At 35.5% G+C, this 14,834-nt stretch overlaps 1 protein-coding gene across 2 annotated transcripts in view; it reads right to left on the bottom strand.

The window, feature by feature from the left end:
* Positions 1 to 14,834, bottom strand: part of MAP3K19 (mitogen-activated protein kinase kinase kinase 19) — a 49,873-nt gene that overhangs the window by 25,738 nt on the left and 9,301 nt on the right. For both annotated transcript variants that reach the window (XM_016163993.2, XM_036237859.1), the window contains exons 3-6: positions 10,448 to 10,636; positions 8,301 to 8,455; positions 6,355 to 6,470; positions 4,112 to 4,224 (exon numbers count right to left, since the gene is read on the bottom strand). In XM_016163993.2, the coding sequence (XP_016019479.2) occupies positions 4,112 to 4,224; positions 6,355 to 6,470; positions 8,301 to 8,455; positions 10,448 to 10,636 (573 nt within the window). The remainder of the gene's footprint in view (positions 1 to 4,111; positions 4,225 to 6,354; positions 6,471 to 8,300; positions 8,456 to 10,447; positions 10,637 to 14,834) is intronic.

Raw genomic sequence — 14,834 nt, 5'->3', positions numbered from 1 at the left:
ACTATAAAAACCCATTTCAGACAACCAAAAAGGAACACGAGCTTTCATTCAAAGAGAAGTGTAGGATGATCTTGAGTTTTGCAATTTAAATCCTAGAGAAAGCACTAGGGAAGAAAAGGCAAGTTCAAAAGTGAACGAGTCCATTTCTCTCTCAGAAATGATTTCAAAGTTATTTCAACTATAATAGAAAAAATATAGGGTGACAGTTTAAAATAAACATTTTAAAGTTGCACAAAAAATGTACTAATAGAGATTTTTTTTTTTGGAAAAAAAATTCCTTTTCAGAAAGGAATTTGCTTGAAAGTATATGTGTTTTATCAATTTCTAATTCATGACTTTCACTTTAAAGATTGGTCTCTAGGTATTTTATTTTGATTACCATGTTATATTAGTAACCAAAAACAATACAACCTTCAGTGCTTTGTGACAAAATCTACATAGCAGGGTTTCTCAGTCTTAACACTATTGACATTGTGGCTGGATAGTTCTTTGCTCTGGAGGCCTGTCTTGTGTATGACAGAAGTTTAGCAATATCCCTAGCCTCTATCCACTAGATGCCAGTAGCACCTCTGCCCCAGTTGTGACATCAAAAATATCTCCAAACATTGCCAAATGTCCCCTGGGGGGCAAATCACCCCATGTTGAGAACTACTGGATTAAAGCAACTTTGGCAAGAAGCAGAATAATCTGTTTAGAAAAGTTATAAATGCACAAAAATAAAATATTCAAATGGTATTAAAAATAAAGTTTTCATTCTCCCTCATCCCACCCCATACCCCAGGAGTCCTGATTTAACCATTTCTGTATTTTAAGTTTTTTTTTTTTAAGTGGTGCAAACAAATCCATCTCGTTCTTTTAATTTTTACCAAATTTTGTTTACATTCTAGTCTAGGGAAATGGTTGCTCTTATAACCCTTGAACCATCACCCTAATCCATACCACCATTGCTCCTTCCAGCCCAGCCAGTTAGCAGTTCATTTGGCCAGTCCTTTCACATCAATTCCTATGCATTTACTTACATTAGGTAACACCATTTACAACAAATGGCGTTGTTGTGGAGTTTTCTTTTTGATGTAAATGGTATCACACTCTATACATAAATTTAACCACAACATGGTTTTCTATAGTATAGGTATACCATAGTGGGTTTTTAAAGTTAATTTTAAGTTTTATCAAACCTGACATTTTCAAAAAGTCAAATAATGGTAAGAGACTTATAAGAAACAGGTCATCAGTTTCATTTTCTGCCCCTTCCCTCAGGGGGAGAAACATCCAGCCTTTTAATAATTTCTTTTGGCATTTTCTTCCATATCTCTAGAAAATATATTTATTTTGCCATCTCTTGAGTAATCAAAATGAAACATGATCTATTGACTGCTTATCATTGTAGCTGACAATTCAACATTCTTATATCCTGCCCTCATCCTCCCAATAAATCCACCCTCTTTTTTTGTTAGGTCAATAGTCAAAGTTCAAATTATGATTATGTATTGTACTCCCCAGTAGTACAATAGTTGTGTTGTATGATTATACTTTCTTATACAACTTTTATTCTGCACAAACCCTATTTTTATTTCTAATCATTTTGTTTTACTCATTTTCTTATTTTTTTTTCACACCTAAATCTTCCAACTCCAGTGGTCTCTTCACTTGGCAAAATATATCAGATAATATATCAGTTCTATTTCCTGTCTAGAGATCTCCATTATCCCATCCATCCTCCTAATTATCTGAAGTGATACATGGCTGAAGCCTTGGGACTTGCCTTCTCCATTGTACCAACAATTCTTTCTTCTCCCAGATTTCTTGAATCATGTATTCAACTTTCCCCTTTATTTTTATCTATTCCCTTAATTTAATAAGCACATGGTAACTTCCTTAAAAAGTATATGAAAAATATAATGTTAGAGTTTGTGTGTCTGAAAAATGTCTTTATCCAACTCTAATACTTGATTTATACTTGTCTGGATATATAATCCTAGGTTGAAAACTATGTTATTTTCTCAGCTGTTTGAAGGCACAGCCTTACCCATTTCATCACTTTTAATTTAAGTACAGTATACATTCAGAAAAGTACACATATCTATAGATTCATGAATTTTTATAACCAGGACTCAAATTAAGTAAAAGTGTTCTTAGACATAAAATAAAAATCGAGACTCAAAAAAGAAAAAATGAATAAATCAGTTTTCATCAAAATTAAAAACTTCTGTTTCATAAAAGACCTGTCAAGAGTGAAAAATAACATGCTAAGTTTTTCTTATTGATTAGGAGAAAATATTTGTGAATCACATATTCAGAATATATAAAGAATTCTCTAAACTCAACAGTAAGAAAACAAACAATCCAATTAGAATATGGACAAAAGACTTGAGCAGACGACTAATGCTGATAGCAAATAAACACATGGAAAAATGTTTGGCATTAGTCATTAAAAAAAAATATCCATTAAAAGCACTGTGAGATATTACCACACACCTATCAGACTGGTTAATATAACAAATCCTGACAATACCAAATGCTGGCAAGGGTGTAGAGAAACTGGATCTCTCATTTATTGCTGGCGGAAATATAAAATGGTAGAGCCGCTCAGGAAAAAAATGTTTTTTTAAAGTTAAACATACATTTATCATATGACCTAGTAATTAGACTCTTGGGCATGTATCCTAGAGAAATGAAAACATATCTTCACACAAAAATCTGGAAACAACCCAAATGCCTTTCAACAGGTGAATGACTAACTAAACTGCAGAACATCCCTATCATAGACTACTACTTAGTATTACAAAGAAGCTCTTGATACACATAACAACTTGGCTCTACCTCAAGAGCATTATGTTAGGTAGAAAAAGTCAATCTCAAAAGTTTATCCATTTATATGATGTTCTCAAAATGAAAAAAATTGTAGAGATGGAGAACAACAGATCGGTAGTTGCCAAGACTTAGGCAAGGGGGGAGGGTATGGCTCTAAAGAGGGTAGTAAGAGGGGACTCCTTTGTGGTGACAAAAGGTCTATATCTTGATTGTGGTAACTCAGGGGATAAAACATCATAGAACTGTACATGCGGACACACAAAGAGAAAAAGAAAAAGAAAAAGGCATGTATACAAAAACTACCAAAATCCAAGTTAGGTCTCCAGTCTTGTTAATTGTATTGTGTCAATGTCAATTTCTTAGTTTTGACAATATACTATAGTTATGACAATGGTTCCTAGTAGCAGAAGCTGATAAAGGCACAAAGGACCTTTATGTACAAGTTCTTGTGAATCTATAATTATTTCAAAATAAAAGGTAAAAATTTTTTTTTTTTTTGGTTTTCTTTGTTGTTTTGGGGATGATTTCTGAAAGGAGAAAGGGGCTGAAAGGTATTTACTCCACCATCTCTAAAACTCCTCATTATTTTTTATAAACATTATAGTCCGTCCCTCATTAACTTTTAAAAATAAACGATTTTGTGACCATATTTTTCTCATCAATAAAATATTGAGTTGTAATACTTTAACTGTTTGGGCTATGTTTTTACGAAAAGTCGAAAGGTACAAATGAATATACAGTGTAAAGTTCATTTCTAATTTTCTCCCCATAGACAACCATTGTTACCAATTTGTTGTATATCTTGTGTATCATTCTAAAGTTTTTTATGGATCACTATGTTTGTTACTAGTACCGTCACTGTACTATGAAGGGACTTATTGTGGAGTTATTCATTATAGGCAGGAGGTAACGACCAAGGACAAAAGAGGATATCTCTTTTGTGGTACCTTGTGTTGGACTTGACATGATCAGATTCATGACCTTCTCCTTTTCCATATTAACATACATAAAAACAAGCCACATTTTATTATTTAGTATGGATTCAACTATGATGATATTTTGTGGTATTATATACACACACACAATGCCTGAGACTGAGAGTTGACTAGCTATTGCTCTGAGAGTAAACTCAAAAAACATTGTTTTATTAATTGAGTTTTAAATTACTTTATGGTTACATTAAAATATAATTGTAGTATATAATTGTTAAAAATTATTCAAGCAAAATAAATTAAGAAGTAGATGGAGTAGATTATTTTTTTTGTTGTTGGTTTGTTTCTTAAAAAGAACATCTTACCTCATTGCTGCTGATGCTTTGCAAGAGTATATTTTGGCTTTTAGTAACTGTCACATCAGTTGGAGAAGAGTTTGTGTCATGACAAATGTCGAGCAGTGATTCAGTATGTCTTTCTGTCAAAAGAAATATAATAATGTGTTTTGATAAGAATCATCTCCAGCAATTTTACAGGAAGATTTAGCTATAGGTTCTAAAATCAGTTTCATTTTGTCAAAGATTTTCCTGAAATAGTGTTCTGGGATCCTGATGATGCTTCAGGCAATAATTTTTCACAGGAAGAGATGTGAGAACAACAGGAGTCCACAGACTGTGTGAGTTTTTGTTTGTTCATTTGTTTTTAAAGTTAAGCATAGTAGTTAAGCGAAATCCTTAATAATGGACTGGAAATTACATTTACTCTGTAGTTGACAAAGACAACAACACTCAGCTATTCGGAGCTCACTTCCTGTCCAGCACTGAAACTACACTAAATTGACAAAGTCCGAATATGAAACTAAACTCCCAGTTAGTTCTTGAGGGACATTGTTCTCATATCCATCCCCCTTCTGCTAGCCTGACTTCTTCAAACAAGCATGAGCTCTTTGATAAAAAGTTCTTCCTTTTCCGATGGCTTTTCCATTTATCTTATAACTGAAACAAAGTTGAACAAGTGATCTACACTCAGACTCTATTTCTTCACCATATTTTTCTGTTACTCTTTGCAATCGATCTTCTGCCTCTAGTCTGCCAATGAAATTCTTACTTCCCTTACCACATCTGCTTTGTAATCACTTTTCTAATTTGATGCCGTTTTGATTTCACTTTCTTGCAACTCTCATCAATTCTACTCCTCCCTCTCTCACTCTCCTGAGACCTTATATGCACACAGCCCCTCTAACTATGAGAGCATCTCCTCAGCTCAGCCCTCCTGAAATTTTCTCACCATCATGAAACCTTCAATGATCTTGTCTAATCTCAGGAATCTCAGGTCTCTCCCAGTGTAGAGAACTTCCAAACTAATGTATCAACCCATCCTTTCCCACAAACCCTGTCTTACAGAAAATTGTTACTTGAAAATCTCAGGGTTTCATCAATAAAATGTTTTAGAATTCATTGCCTTCGATATCTCCATCAAACCAGAGCGTTCTTCAGTTTTGTTGACTGTATTCCCAAGGGTGACATTTTGTTTGACTTAACTCTTAACTTTTGTCTCCGTGTTTCCTCTATTAACTGTACATCACTAAGTTCTTTAAATTCTCCTTTCACAATATCTCTTAAATTAATTCACCATACTCAGTACTTTTCAGACACACTACCACAGCATGCCCAGGGGCTCTTCCTGGTCCTTATTACCATACATGACACTTCTATACTTTCTTAATAGAGCTCCTTGCTATGAATCTCTTCCTTCTAACCCACACAATAAGAACAGATTAATTTTCCTAAAACATGGCTTTCATCATTCTCTGGCTAAAAATTCTTTAGTGATTCTATTTTATTGAAAAAAAATTATATCTTTCAGCTTTACATTTAATGGGTCTTCAATAGACCCAGTTTCTCTATCTATTTATCTATTTCTCATCTATCATCTATCATCTATCATCTATATTCCTTTTCCCAGTCATGAACTTTTGGTTCTAGTCTCCCATTTGGCCCTGGAGTAACTTACTGCATGGTGCATCTCCTCCACACAATCAAATCCCCACTTTTCAAGGACCAAACTGGGTCTCGCCTCTTACATGAAGTCTTGTTAGGTATAACCTTGTTCCCTGCCCAGAAGTTTCAAATGAAAAGCCAATTCAACAACAAAGTCTAGCAAGCAGCTTTCACAAAGTCACATGTTGCTTAGGGGCACTTTTTTTCATTATGCCTTTCTCTGAGGCTGTTTCTATATCTTTGCTCAGACTCTTTCTTCCCACCTATATCGAACCTCTCTCTTATTTCCTTCCTACTATAGCTTATCCAGCATTCAAGAACCACCATAAGGTCCTCTTCCTCTTTCGAGTTCACAATAAGCTCTTTCTCCTCAGACTTATGTGATGTGTCCCTGACTATATTGAACAATTTTGAAAGTTTGGACCAAGCCCTAGACTTCTTTGTATCCTTCAGAGCACCTACTCATGGACTTTGTACAGAATCACTGCTTGGTAAATAGCCGTTGGCTTGATTTCTTTAAATGGATCCATCAAATATATGTAGAAAAAGAAAGATTTCTAATAGGGCCCTTAAAGTTGGGAAATTTTGAGTGTAATATAAATATATACCTTGTTTTGGCATAGAATTCATTAGAATGTCCAATAACTGCTGTTTCTTAAAACTCTTTATTTGTGACACATAATGTATTGCCGATTTTCCACTAAAATCGCAGAGTTTAGGATCTCTATGAAGAATAGAAAAAACATAAAAGATTATTTAGTGAAATCTGTTGAAAAAGAAAACTAATACAAGAGGAAAAACATTGACATCAAATAAGTAAAATAATCTTATGTAAAATAATCTTAGTAAAATAATCTTAGAGAATAACAATTATGTCTTCAGAATGTGTGAGATAAGGAGTAATAATTTTTCAATACCTTTAAATAAAAGGATTATCTTATTCCCACTCCTGTTCTAAAAACATTCTCATATTTTCCAACTTGGGACAAAAATTTATAATTTTTAAATGATGGATGCATAAATCAAGTGGAGATAAAAACATCTTGATAAAATGTCATCTTATCATTCCAAAGAGTTGAGTTGACTCTTTTTTCTTCCCAATGTTTTAGCTAACTGCTTATTTTATTGACATTTCTTTTTTCTAATGCAAACACCTAGTCCTTTTATCATTCAAAAACGTATAATAGTGTGGAATCTCTCTTTAAAATTAAGCCTGTGTGCTTATTTCACAGGCTCTTGGTCTAGTGAAGATATCTTGTCATAAAATCCCTCTTTGAGTGATCTTTTCATTCCCGTTTGCCTTATCCTATGCTTGTTAAGCCCAACTGGCTGATATTAGGGCTCCTTGCAATAGCACTAATATCCTCTCTGTGCTGTACTGAATCTTAGGAATAGACATCAGCTCTGAGAGATCCAGAGGATAAATAGTGAGAACCCTATCAATAGATTACGGTGAGGGAAATGATGATAAAACTTCACTAGTCACATTCTAGGACAAGAAGCGAGTTGAATATGTCTCCAACCTAACACCTTTGAATTTGAAACTCTTTATTGCTATGAGACAGTGTAATGTTTTATGATCTGCAACAATATTCTATTATGGCCTTTTCTCCATCAAAGGTCATGATTTTAAAGAAATAACACAGGACCAGGAATCAGTGGGCTGCCATTACCTTGATGAGTGGCCTTAAACAAGTCAGTTAACTCATTGGGACCTCCGTTTGCCCATCTTCCTTGATTAGTGTTTCTCCAAATGGCATCCTTTGATCTGCTGTATTCTGGACTCCCCTCCAGGCCTATTGAACACCATCTCTGGGGTGGTGTCCAACGATCCCCATTTTTAACAATCTCCTCAGTTGTTTCTTAACACTAAATTCTGAGGTAGCTTCAAATTTCCATCTTCAACCTCTTATACTAACTGATCTTTTTACAATGTCCTTGACTATGCTTTGCTTTTGAACTCCCCTCTTCCTTTTTTTCCTTCCAAAACAAAATTCATATGTAATATTGAGAAAGAGTTTGGGCCATTTGTTCTTATTTTATGACGAGATATCTAGGTAACAAACAGCATTAGGAAACTGCAGTTCTAACATAAGAGACTGCTTATTGACCCTCTGATTTTTTTAAAAAAAGTTAATTGTTTACTTAGCCCCTCCTAAAAGAGCATGTTGGCATATAGCAATTTTTAGATAACTGGAAATCACTACTATAAATTGCTTTTTATATTTGATAATGCTTCCCAAAATAATTAGCAACATCTTGAAAATAGGGAGCTACATACTCAAGAATTATTCAATATCCTCAGTAACTACACAAAGAGTGGGTATTTAAACAAGTAAAACAAAGGGCCAACATCATAAAAATAATAAATAGCAACATCTAACATCTGTATATCACTTTACAACTGCAAAATTCCTTTTATGAACATGCATGTGCATTTAATATACATAATTTAAAAATCCCAATCTATATGTCCAGATTTACGAAATGACTTCTATAAATAGCAATGGTATAGACATCCTTCTGCTGGTGCTGACTGACCACTCATACTCACGCATGATGCCTGAGAAGCTCGGACAGAACCTCCACAGGTCTGTAAGCTGTTAACATATCAAGACTCTCAAACAGGTCCACATCTCTCACAGCCAGCATCAGCGGGGTTAAGCCATGTTGGTTTGGAAAATTTACATCCAGGAACTCTTCAGATGCCTTTAAAAATATGAAGCTTTACTTCCATCATGTTTTTACTGCATGACTATATTAATCTTTGTATTTTTATTGCTCATCCAAATTCTCATTTTAACTACAATACATTCTCTCTCAGTATCTGTATTGAGAGGGAGCTGATAATTTGGAAGAACAAAGTCCTGAAAGACAAACTTGGGTTTGAATTTTAGCTTCTTGAGCTGGTTATTTTAATTATTATTAATTTTTTATTTCTAATTTGAGCTGGTTATTTAATCTCCCTGGTAGGGTTATATCAAGGACACTCTGTTAAAAGATGATTAAATCATTCTGATAAAATAAGGGACACCCAGTTAAACAATGAATAATTCTCATTTGGGACACAGTTATACTAAAAAATTATTTGGCATTTGTCTAAAATTCAGATTTAACTGAGTTTCCTTTATCTTTATTTGTGAAAACTGGCAACCTTATTTGCTGACTGAATCTTCAGCTATAAAGTAGGAATAATAGTGTTTTCCCTGAAGGGTTGTTTTGATAATTGGAGAGCAGAGTGTCTGGCACATGCTCAATAAATATTTGTAGAATGAATGACTAATTTATAATAATAAGGCAGCTCATTTAACTGTATTCACGTAGTTAAATGGAAGTGGATGTATAGATGTTGTTATTTTAATATTTAAAATTAATTAAAATTTAAATTTGTATAATTCAAAACTGAAAAGCTACTGGAAGGCCAAATTACTCAAACTGTTTATTTCATAGACCTAAGTAACTTACTAATTTTCATCTTATTTCACTTTATGCCATGTCAGGATAGTCAGTGTCTCTACCTCAGTTTCTCTAGGGACAAACTAGAGATAATGATATTACCTCAGAGGGGTGCTGTGGGAATTAATTAGTTAACATTTTTTTTAGTCTCTGAAAAGAAACCACCTCTTATATCAATGTTTATTATTAGTTAGAACTTACATGAAAGTTTTGAGCTGAGAATAGTCTTGCAATAGCACATTAATTCAGCATCTGTTGATTAAACTCTAAATCCAGTTATAGACACCGGTTTCTTAAAACTCAGCTGCCAATTTTTAGGAGTGAAAAATGTGGTCATGCAACAGACATTGGATTCCAGCTACTACAAATACCATTAAAATGAAATTTATTCTTTCAAAAAAATTAAGCCTCAGTTCATGCTGTATAGCAGTTTTAGACTATCATTTAGTACAATGAAGGACTTTAGAGCACTTTGGATTTTCTTGTATATTTCCTTGAACTCTAGGAATTCATTTCCTTGATACCATAATATCATTTGCTTTTTCTTTATCAGTTTGTGTCTCTATCATAGGAAATGGAAGAAACTGTTTCCTAGCAGCAATTGATTTTCTTTCAGTTGGAAGGTCATGTGATCTGACATTATCTCTGAAGGTAAATGCCAAGAGCAGGCAGTTGCCAGATACCAATAATTAATGTTTTTGGTTATGCAAGTTACAGTGATAAAGAGTATCTGTAGGTAGAAAATAAAAAAAAAAAGATCAATACCTTAAGAAGACAGCATTTAAAAAATGTATCCTTTTAACTCCCTTAGTCACAACTAAATATTATGCAAAGCATAAGCTCCCTGATTCCCTTTCCAGGATAAAGATAATAACTGCAACTTGTCCAAAGGGATCTGAACAGCAATTGCACAAATGGCAATGATGTCAAGGGAACTTCTCTGAGCAAGTTGACAGTGGTTCTCTGGGGACATCTTGGGAGCACATCATTTCCCAGGGGTGTGTGTCACTTCTTCTAGCATCCAGCTGGAGGAAGGCTGCTGCTGTGTGCTTTTGTTATTTTGTTTTTCACCCTAGTGTCCTGTTTGATGCTGTTGCTTTCTCATATTTCCTACCTGAAGCTTCCTGGAACTGCATTTGAAAAGAACTTATTTTTCTTTAAAAGGAACCACAAGCAGTCTGTGCCCTTCTTACCATCCAAGTGCCCACCTACCCAAAGGCAGAAATAAATATCAACTTAACTGACCAGCAAGTGTTGAAGTTGTTCAAGATCACCTTGCCATGAACTTTGTAGAAGCTGCATTTGGGGAGCCTGTATTCCATCGATGGCCAAGAGCTGTCTTTGGACATTGCAATTAGCTACATGGACCGCAGTTTGATTGTTGTAATTGCAAAGGGTGATATCTGCTCCCTTTTCCAGGAGAAACTGAACAACCTGCAATACCACATTTTTATTTAGCATTTTGAATACCAATAGTGTCTTCAGGGCTGGGTAGAAAACTTAGTTAGTTAGATGTGTCTCTGATTCACGATATAGGAAAGGAGACTAAAATGGGCCCAAAAAAAGAAGGATTGTTTTGGATGTTTTTACCTTTGTTAAATTTGGAAAATAAACGTCTTTATGATATGGATGGTTTGGAGATACTATTTCTTTTAAACTAGAGGTCTGTGAGTATTTTATGTTAAACCCACATAAAACATTGAAGTTTTATTAGTATCATCTATAATTTGAAATAAAAAATTCAGGCTTATAAATTATTGAATGTCACAAGGGTTTCTATAAGTATTTCTAGGGAGAGAATAAACTCTATTCCAAATGGTAAAGGCATAATTTATTCAACAGAGTGTTTGTCAAGAACTGTCCATGGTGCTGAGACTCCAACAATGAGCAAGACAGATGACCACCAGCCTTTAAGGTATTTACAATCTAGTGAGGAACAGAGACCAATACAAAAGGCAATTGCAACACAGTGTAATAAATGTAATGATAGGGTAAATACAGGAGTTGGAGGGAAGCACTTAGAAAAAACCTATTAAGCTGTCTTGGACCAGGAAGACTTTCTGGAGAAATTGATGTTTAAGTTGAGAACTGCAGGATCAGACTCAGTTAACTAGGGAAAGATTAAGGGAAAAAAATTGTTTTAAGCAAGGGATATAGTGTGAACAAAGTACTGTGAATGGTATAGATAGAATTATGGCTCCTAATAATTCATATGTTGAAGCCCTAGCCTGCAAAGTGACTGCATTTAGAGAAAGGGCCTCTAGGAAGTAATTACAGCTAAATAAAGTTATTAGGATGAGGGCCCTGATCTGATAGGATTAGTGTCCTTGTAAGAAGAGACATCATCCTTCCCCCCTTTCTGCCCCTTTGTCCCGCTGCCAAGTGAGGACATAGAGATAAGGCCTCCATCTGCAAGCCAGGAAGAGAGCTTTCATCAGAAACTGAATCAGCCAGAACCTTGATCTTGGACTTCCCAGCCACCAGAATCATTAAGGTTAAATTTCTGTTGTTTAGGCCACCCAGGCTATAGTATGTTTGTTATGGGAGCCCAAACTAATCCAGTGGATAGGACAACAAATAATATTCAGTGCTTTGGAAGGAGTGAGGCATTGCTGGAACTCAGGATGGGGGAAGAAGGGGAAGAAATGTGATGAAGTCAGCAGTAGCTAGATCAAAAGGCCTTACTAACCCCTTTTAGGAATTAGATTTGTAATCTTCAGGGAAATGGGGAGCCAGTGAAAGGTTTTAAGCAGAAAAATGACATAATCAGATAAGTATTTTAAAAAATTACTCTGTCTGCAAAAATAGATTATTGTGGAAAGGAGTGAATGGTGATGCTATTTAATAAAATGGGAAATACTGATGCAGGGATTCCTCAGGAGGATTAGATTTGGGGAGAAAGATGATGATGATGGCAGTTAAACATGTTTTTGAGATGTCTGTGGCATATAAGTGGAGATATGTAGTTGGAAGCTCGACGTACTGTATATATAGCAATTCAGGCGAGAGATGCGGCATGAGTTACAGAATTAGCAGCCATCCCCACGTTATTGAGGAACACTAATATTTAATGGATGAGAACAAAGGATCCATAAATGAGACTGAGGAAATGTTGCTATGGAGGTAGGAGGGGAAAAAAAAAAAAAAACAGAAGAAAGCCAATGGAAGAAAGCATTTCAAAAAAAAATGGTGTTCAATGCTGCTAAGAGCTGTCAGTGATCAAAGACATTGAAGGGCATATTGGCAAGAGCAGTTTCAATGGAGAGATAGGAAAAGATGCCAGACCGAAACAATATGAAGAGATGAGACAGTGCAGGCAGTGAGGACTGATCAGCAGAACATTCTTTAGAGAGGCTGTTGAAAGACAATTCTCCAGAAACTCCAGAAATTTGGTTTCTATAGGTCTTGCAAGCAGACACACTGCCTGCCTTTGTTCTAGACTATTTTCAAAGATGCTCAAATAGTAAACAACTTTGAAAGACAGAGATGGTGTCTCCCTCTGGAGCACTAGAAGATATGCTTACTGACTGTTATAAAAAAAATCAGGTTCCCTCTCTTATAATTCAGCCTACTGTATACGCAGGTATCATCTCTTCATGTTGCCCTATGGAAATGAAGACTCAGAGAATTGAAATAAATGCTGATTATTACTACTGTGAATAATTAACTGTCATTTCCTCAGACCCAGGAAGGAGTCTAGGTCTTCTACCAGACTCTGAAACTTCAGCAAGCTAACTTATCAGCTTGCAAATAGAGAAAAATATCACATGCTTTATAGTTCATAATTTTTGCAAAAGATGAAATGATGAGAGAGACAGGAATGAGAGAAGAAAAATGAGGACTTCATGGGCTGACTAATGAGGTTTAAGGAAAGTTCATTGGAAATGGTAGTAAATATGTTGACCAAATTGCGTGGTAAACTGTAAGGTAAAATGATCCTCCACTTTATTGATTATAAATGACTGTTTAAGGAACTGGGAGGTAGTTCTAGGCTAAGTATGAGGACATAAGTTCAAAACAGCTCTTCTATGGATAGTATCTTCCTCAGCAATCTGGCTGTCAGCTTCAGGTCTATCCCACTGCAACAAACAATGCCATGGTTTGTCCTGGGTGTGTGGAAGGTTCTACTTCCTTTTAAACAGCAGCTACAGAGATGTACATCTTCACTGAGCATGAAAGGAGGAAAATTCATGACTGAAAATGGGCAAAAACCTGGGCAAAATTAGAACTTTTGCTGGTTCATTTGGGATATGGGCGGTAAGGAGTAGTGAGAATAGTTATCTTACAGCTCAGCTCTTCCTGCTGACAACCTTAGAAGCATTAAATGATAGGTAAAGTCTCAGAATTTTCTGCAGTGAGCTTTAGCTACTTTAAGGGAGCATTGGCTTTCTGGGGGAGATTTCCCTGAGACAGACAAATTCCCCATGGTAAACCACAGATGAAGCATTAACTAGTGTTTAAGTTCTTAACTGGCTTGGATTGGGTTACAATGCTTATTAAGGTGACTCATTGAAGAAAGTGAAATCGACTGAAAGAAATCTAGACAAATTCTTGCAATTAGCTCTACTACCTTGAAAAACTCCCCTAGCCCTTTTGTTAAAACCAGGTGAAAATCTAAAAGATGCTATTATGACAATGAGCCACCAAATGATTCAGATTAATGTAGAATCCTTAAAAAAAAAAAAAAAAAAAAAAAAAGCTCTGCTGTGAAAATTAAGCCTGAGTCAATCAAAGGCTTCAAACCTTGCAGCTCCTGTCAGAAAGCAATGGGGCTGTAGCCATTGAGTTAAGGGATCCCAGAAAGTGAAATAGATGACGTCAGTAATAATGACCTTGACACCCGATACGTAGCTTTGTATGGACTGAAAACATTGGGAGTTCATTTGGTTAAACAATGAGAAGCCTCCATGATTCTAGAAATGAAAAGTAGATGTGCTTTACTGATTGGCCTGTAGCCATTCTCTTTCTCCATGTTCCTAAGCTTTCTTCACCCTGTACCTCAACCTCAGCTGCTTTAAGGTAAAAGATCATTAGAAGTGGGACCAGTCTTCAAAGGAGAATAAAAGTTATAGCCACTTATGAAAGTATGTTGCTGAACTTTGGGGAGGGGAGATTCAAACTTTCATGGCTCTCTTGAAGTAACCATCCTACTCAGACGTTTGGGGTAAGTGGGTTTGGGAAAGGTTTGCAGTGGGGAAGGAGAGCTAATGTGATTACATGAGTGGGGCTTTTGGGTCAATTCAATATACTATGGTTGTGGTTTCTATATCTGAAAGTGTAATGAATGTACTATAACTACACAGTTCCCAATCTCATTAAGTGTCAGGGAGGATTCTTCCAATCATGATAAGCTAGTATGTATAGAAGTGCTAGTATCTTTGGAGTCCCTGATCCTTTTGAGTGTCTTTGACCGATACTTTGTCAATGGAGGGACCTCTGGCTAAGGTAGCCCTTGGGGATTTAGGCTTATTGCCTCCCTGACATGTCTAATAGGTACCTCACTTTTGACAAGTAAATATTAGCTTCCTAGTGGCTCTTGTCAAAACTAAACACCTTATCCATGAAGAACTCGTAACCCTCAGGCCCAATATTCCCATTTTGGAGCAAGTCAACTTGGACTTAATGACAAACA

This window comes from Rousettus aegyptiacus, unplaced genomic scaffold, assembly GCF_014176215.1.
Source record: "Rousettus aegyptiacus isolate mRouAeg1 unplaced genomic scaffold, mRouAeg1.p scaffold_m13_p_2, whole genome shotgun sequence".
Lineage (NCBI taxonomy): Eukaryota > Metazoa > Chordata > Mammalia > Chiroptera > Pteropodidae > Rousettus > Rousettus aegyptiacus.
The sequence above is the reverse complement of the archived record's forward strand: the minus strand, read 5'-3'. Positions and strand labels throughout refer to the sequence as shown.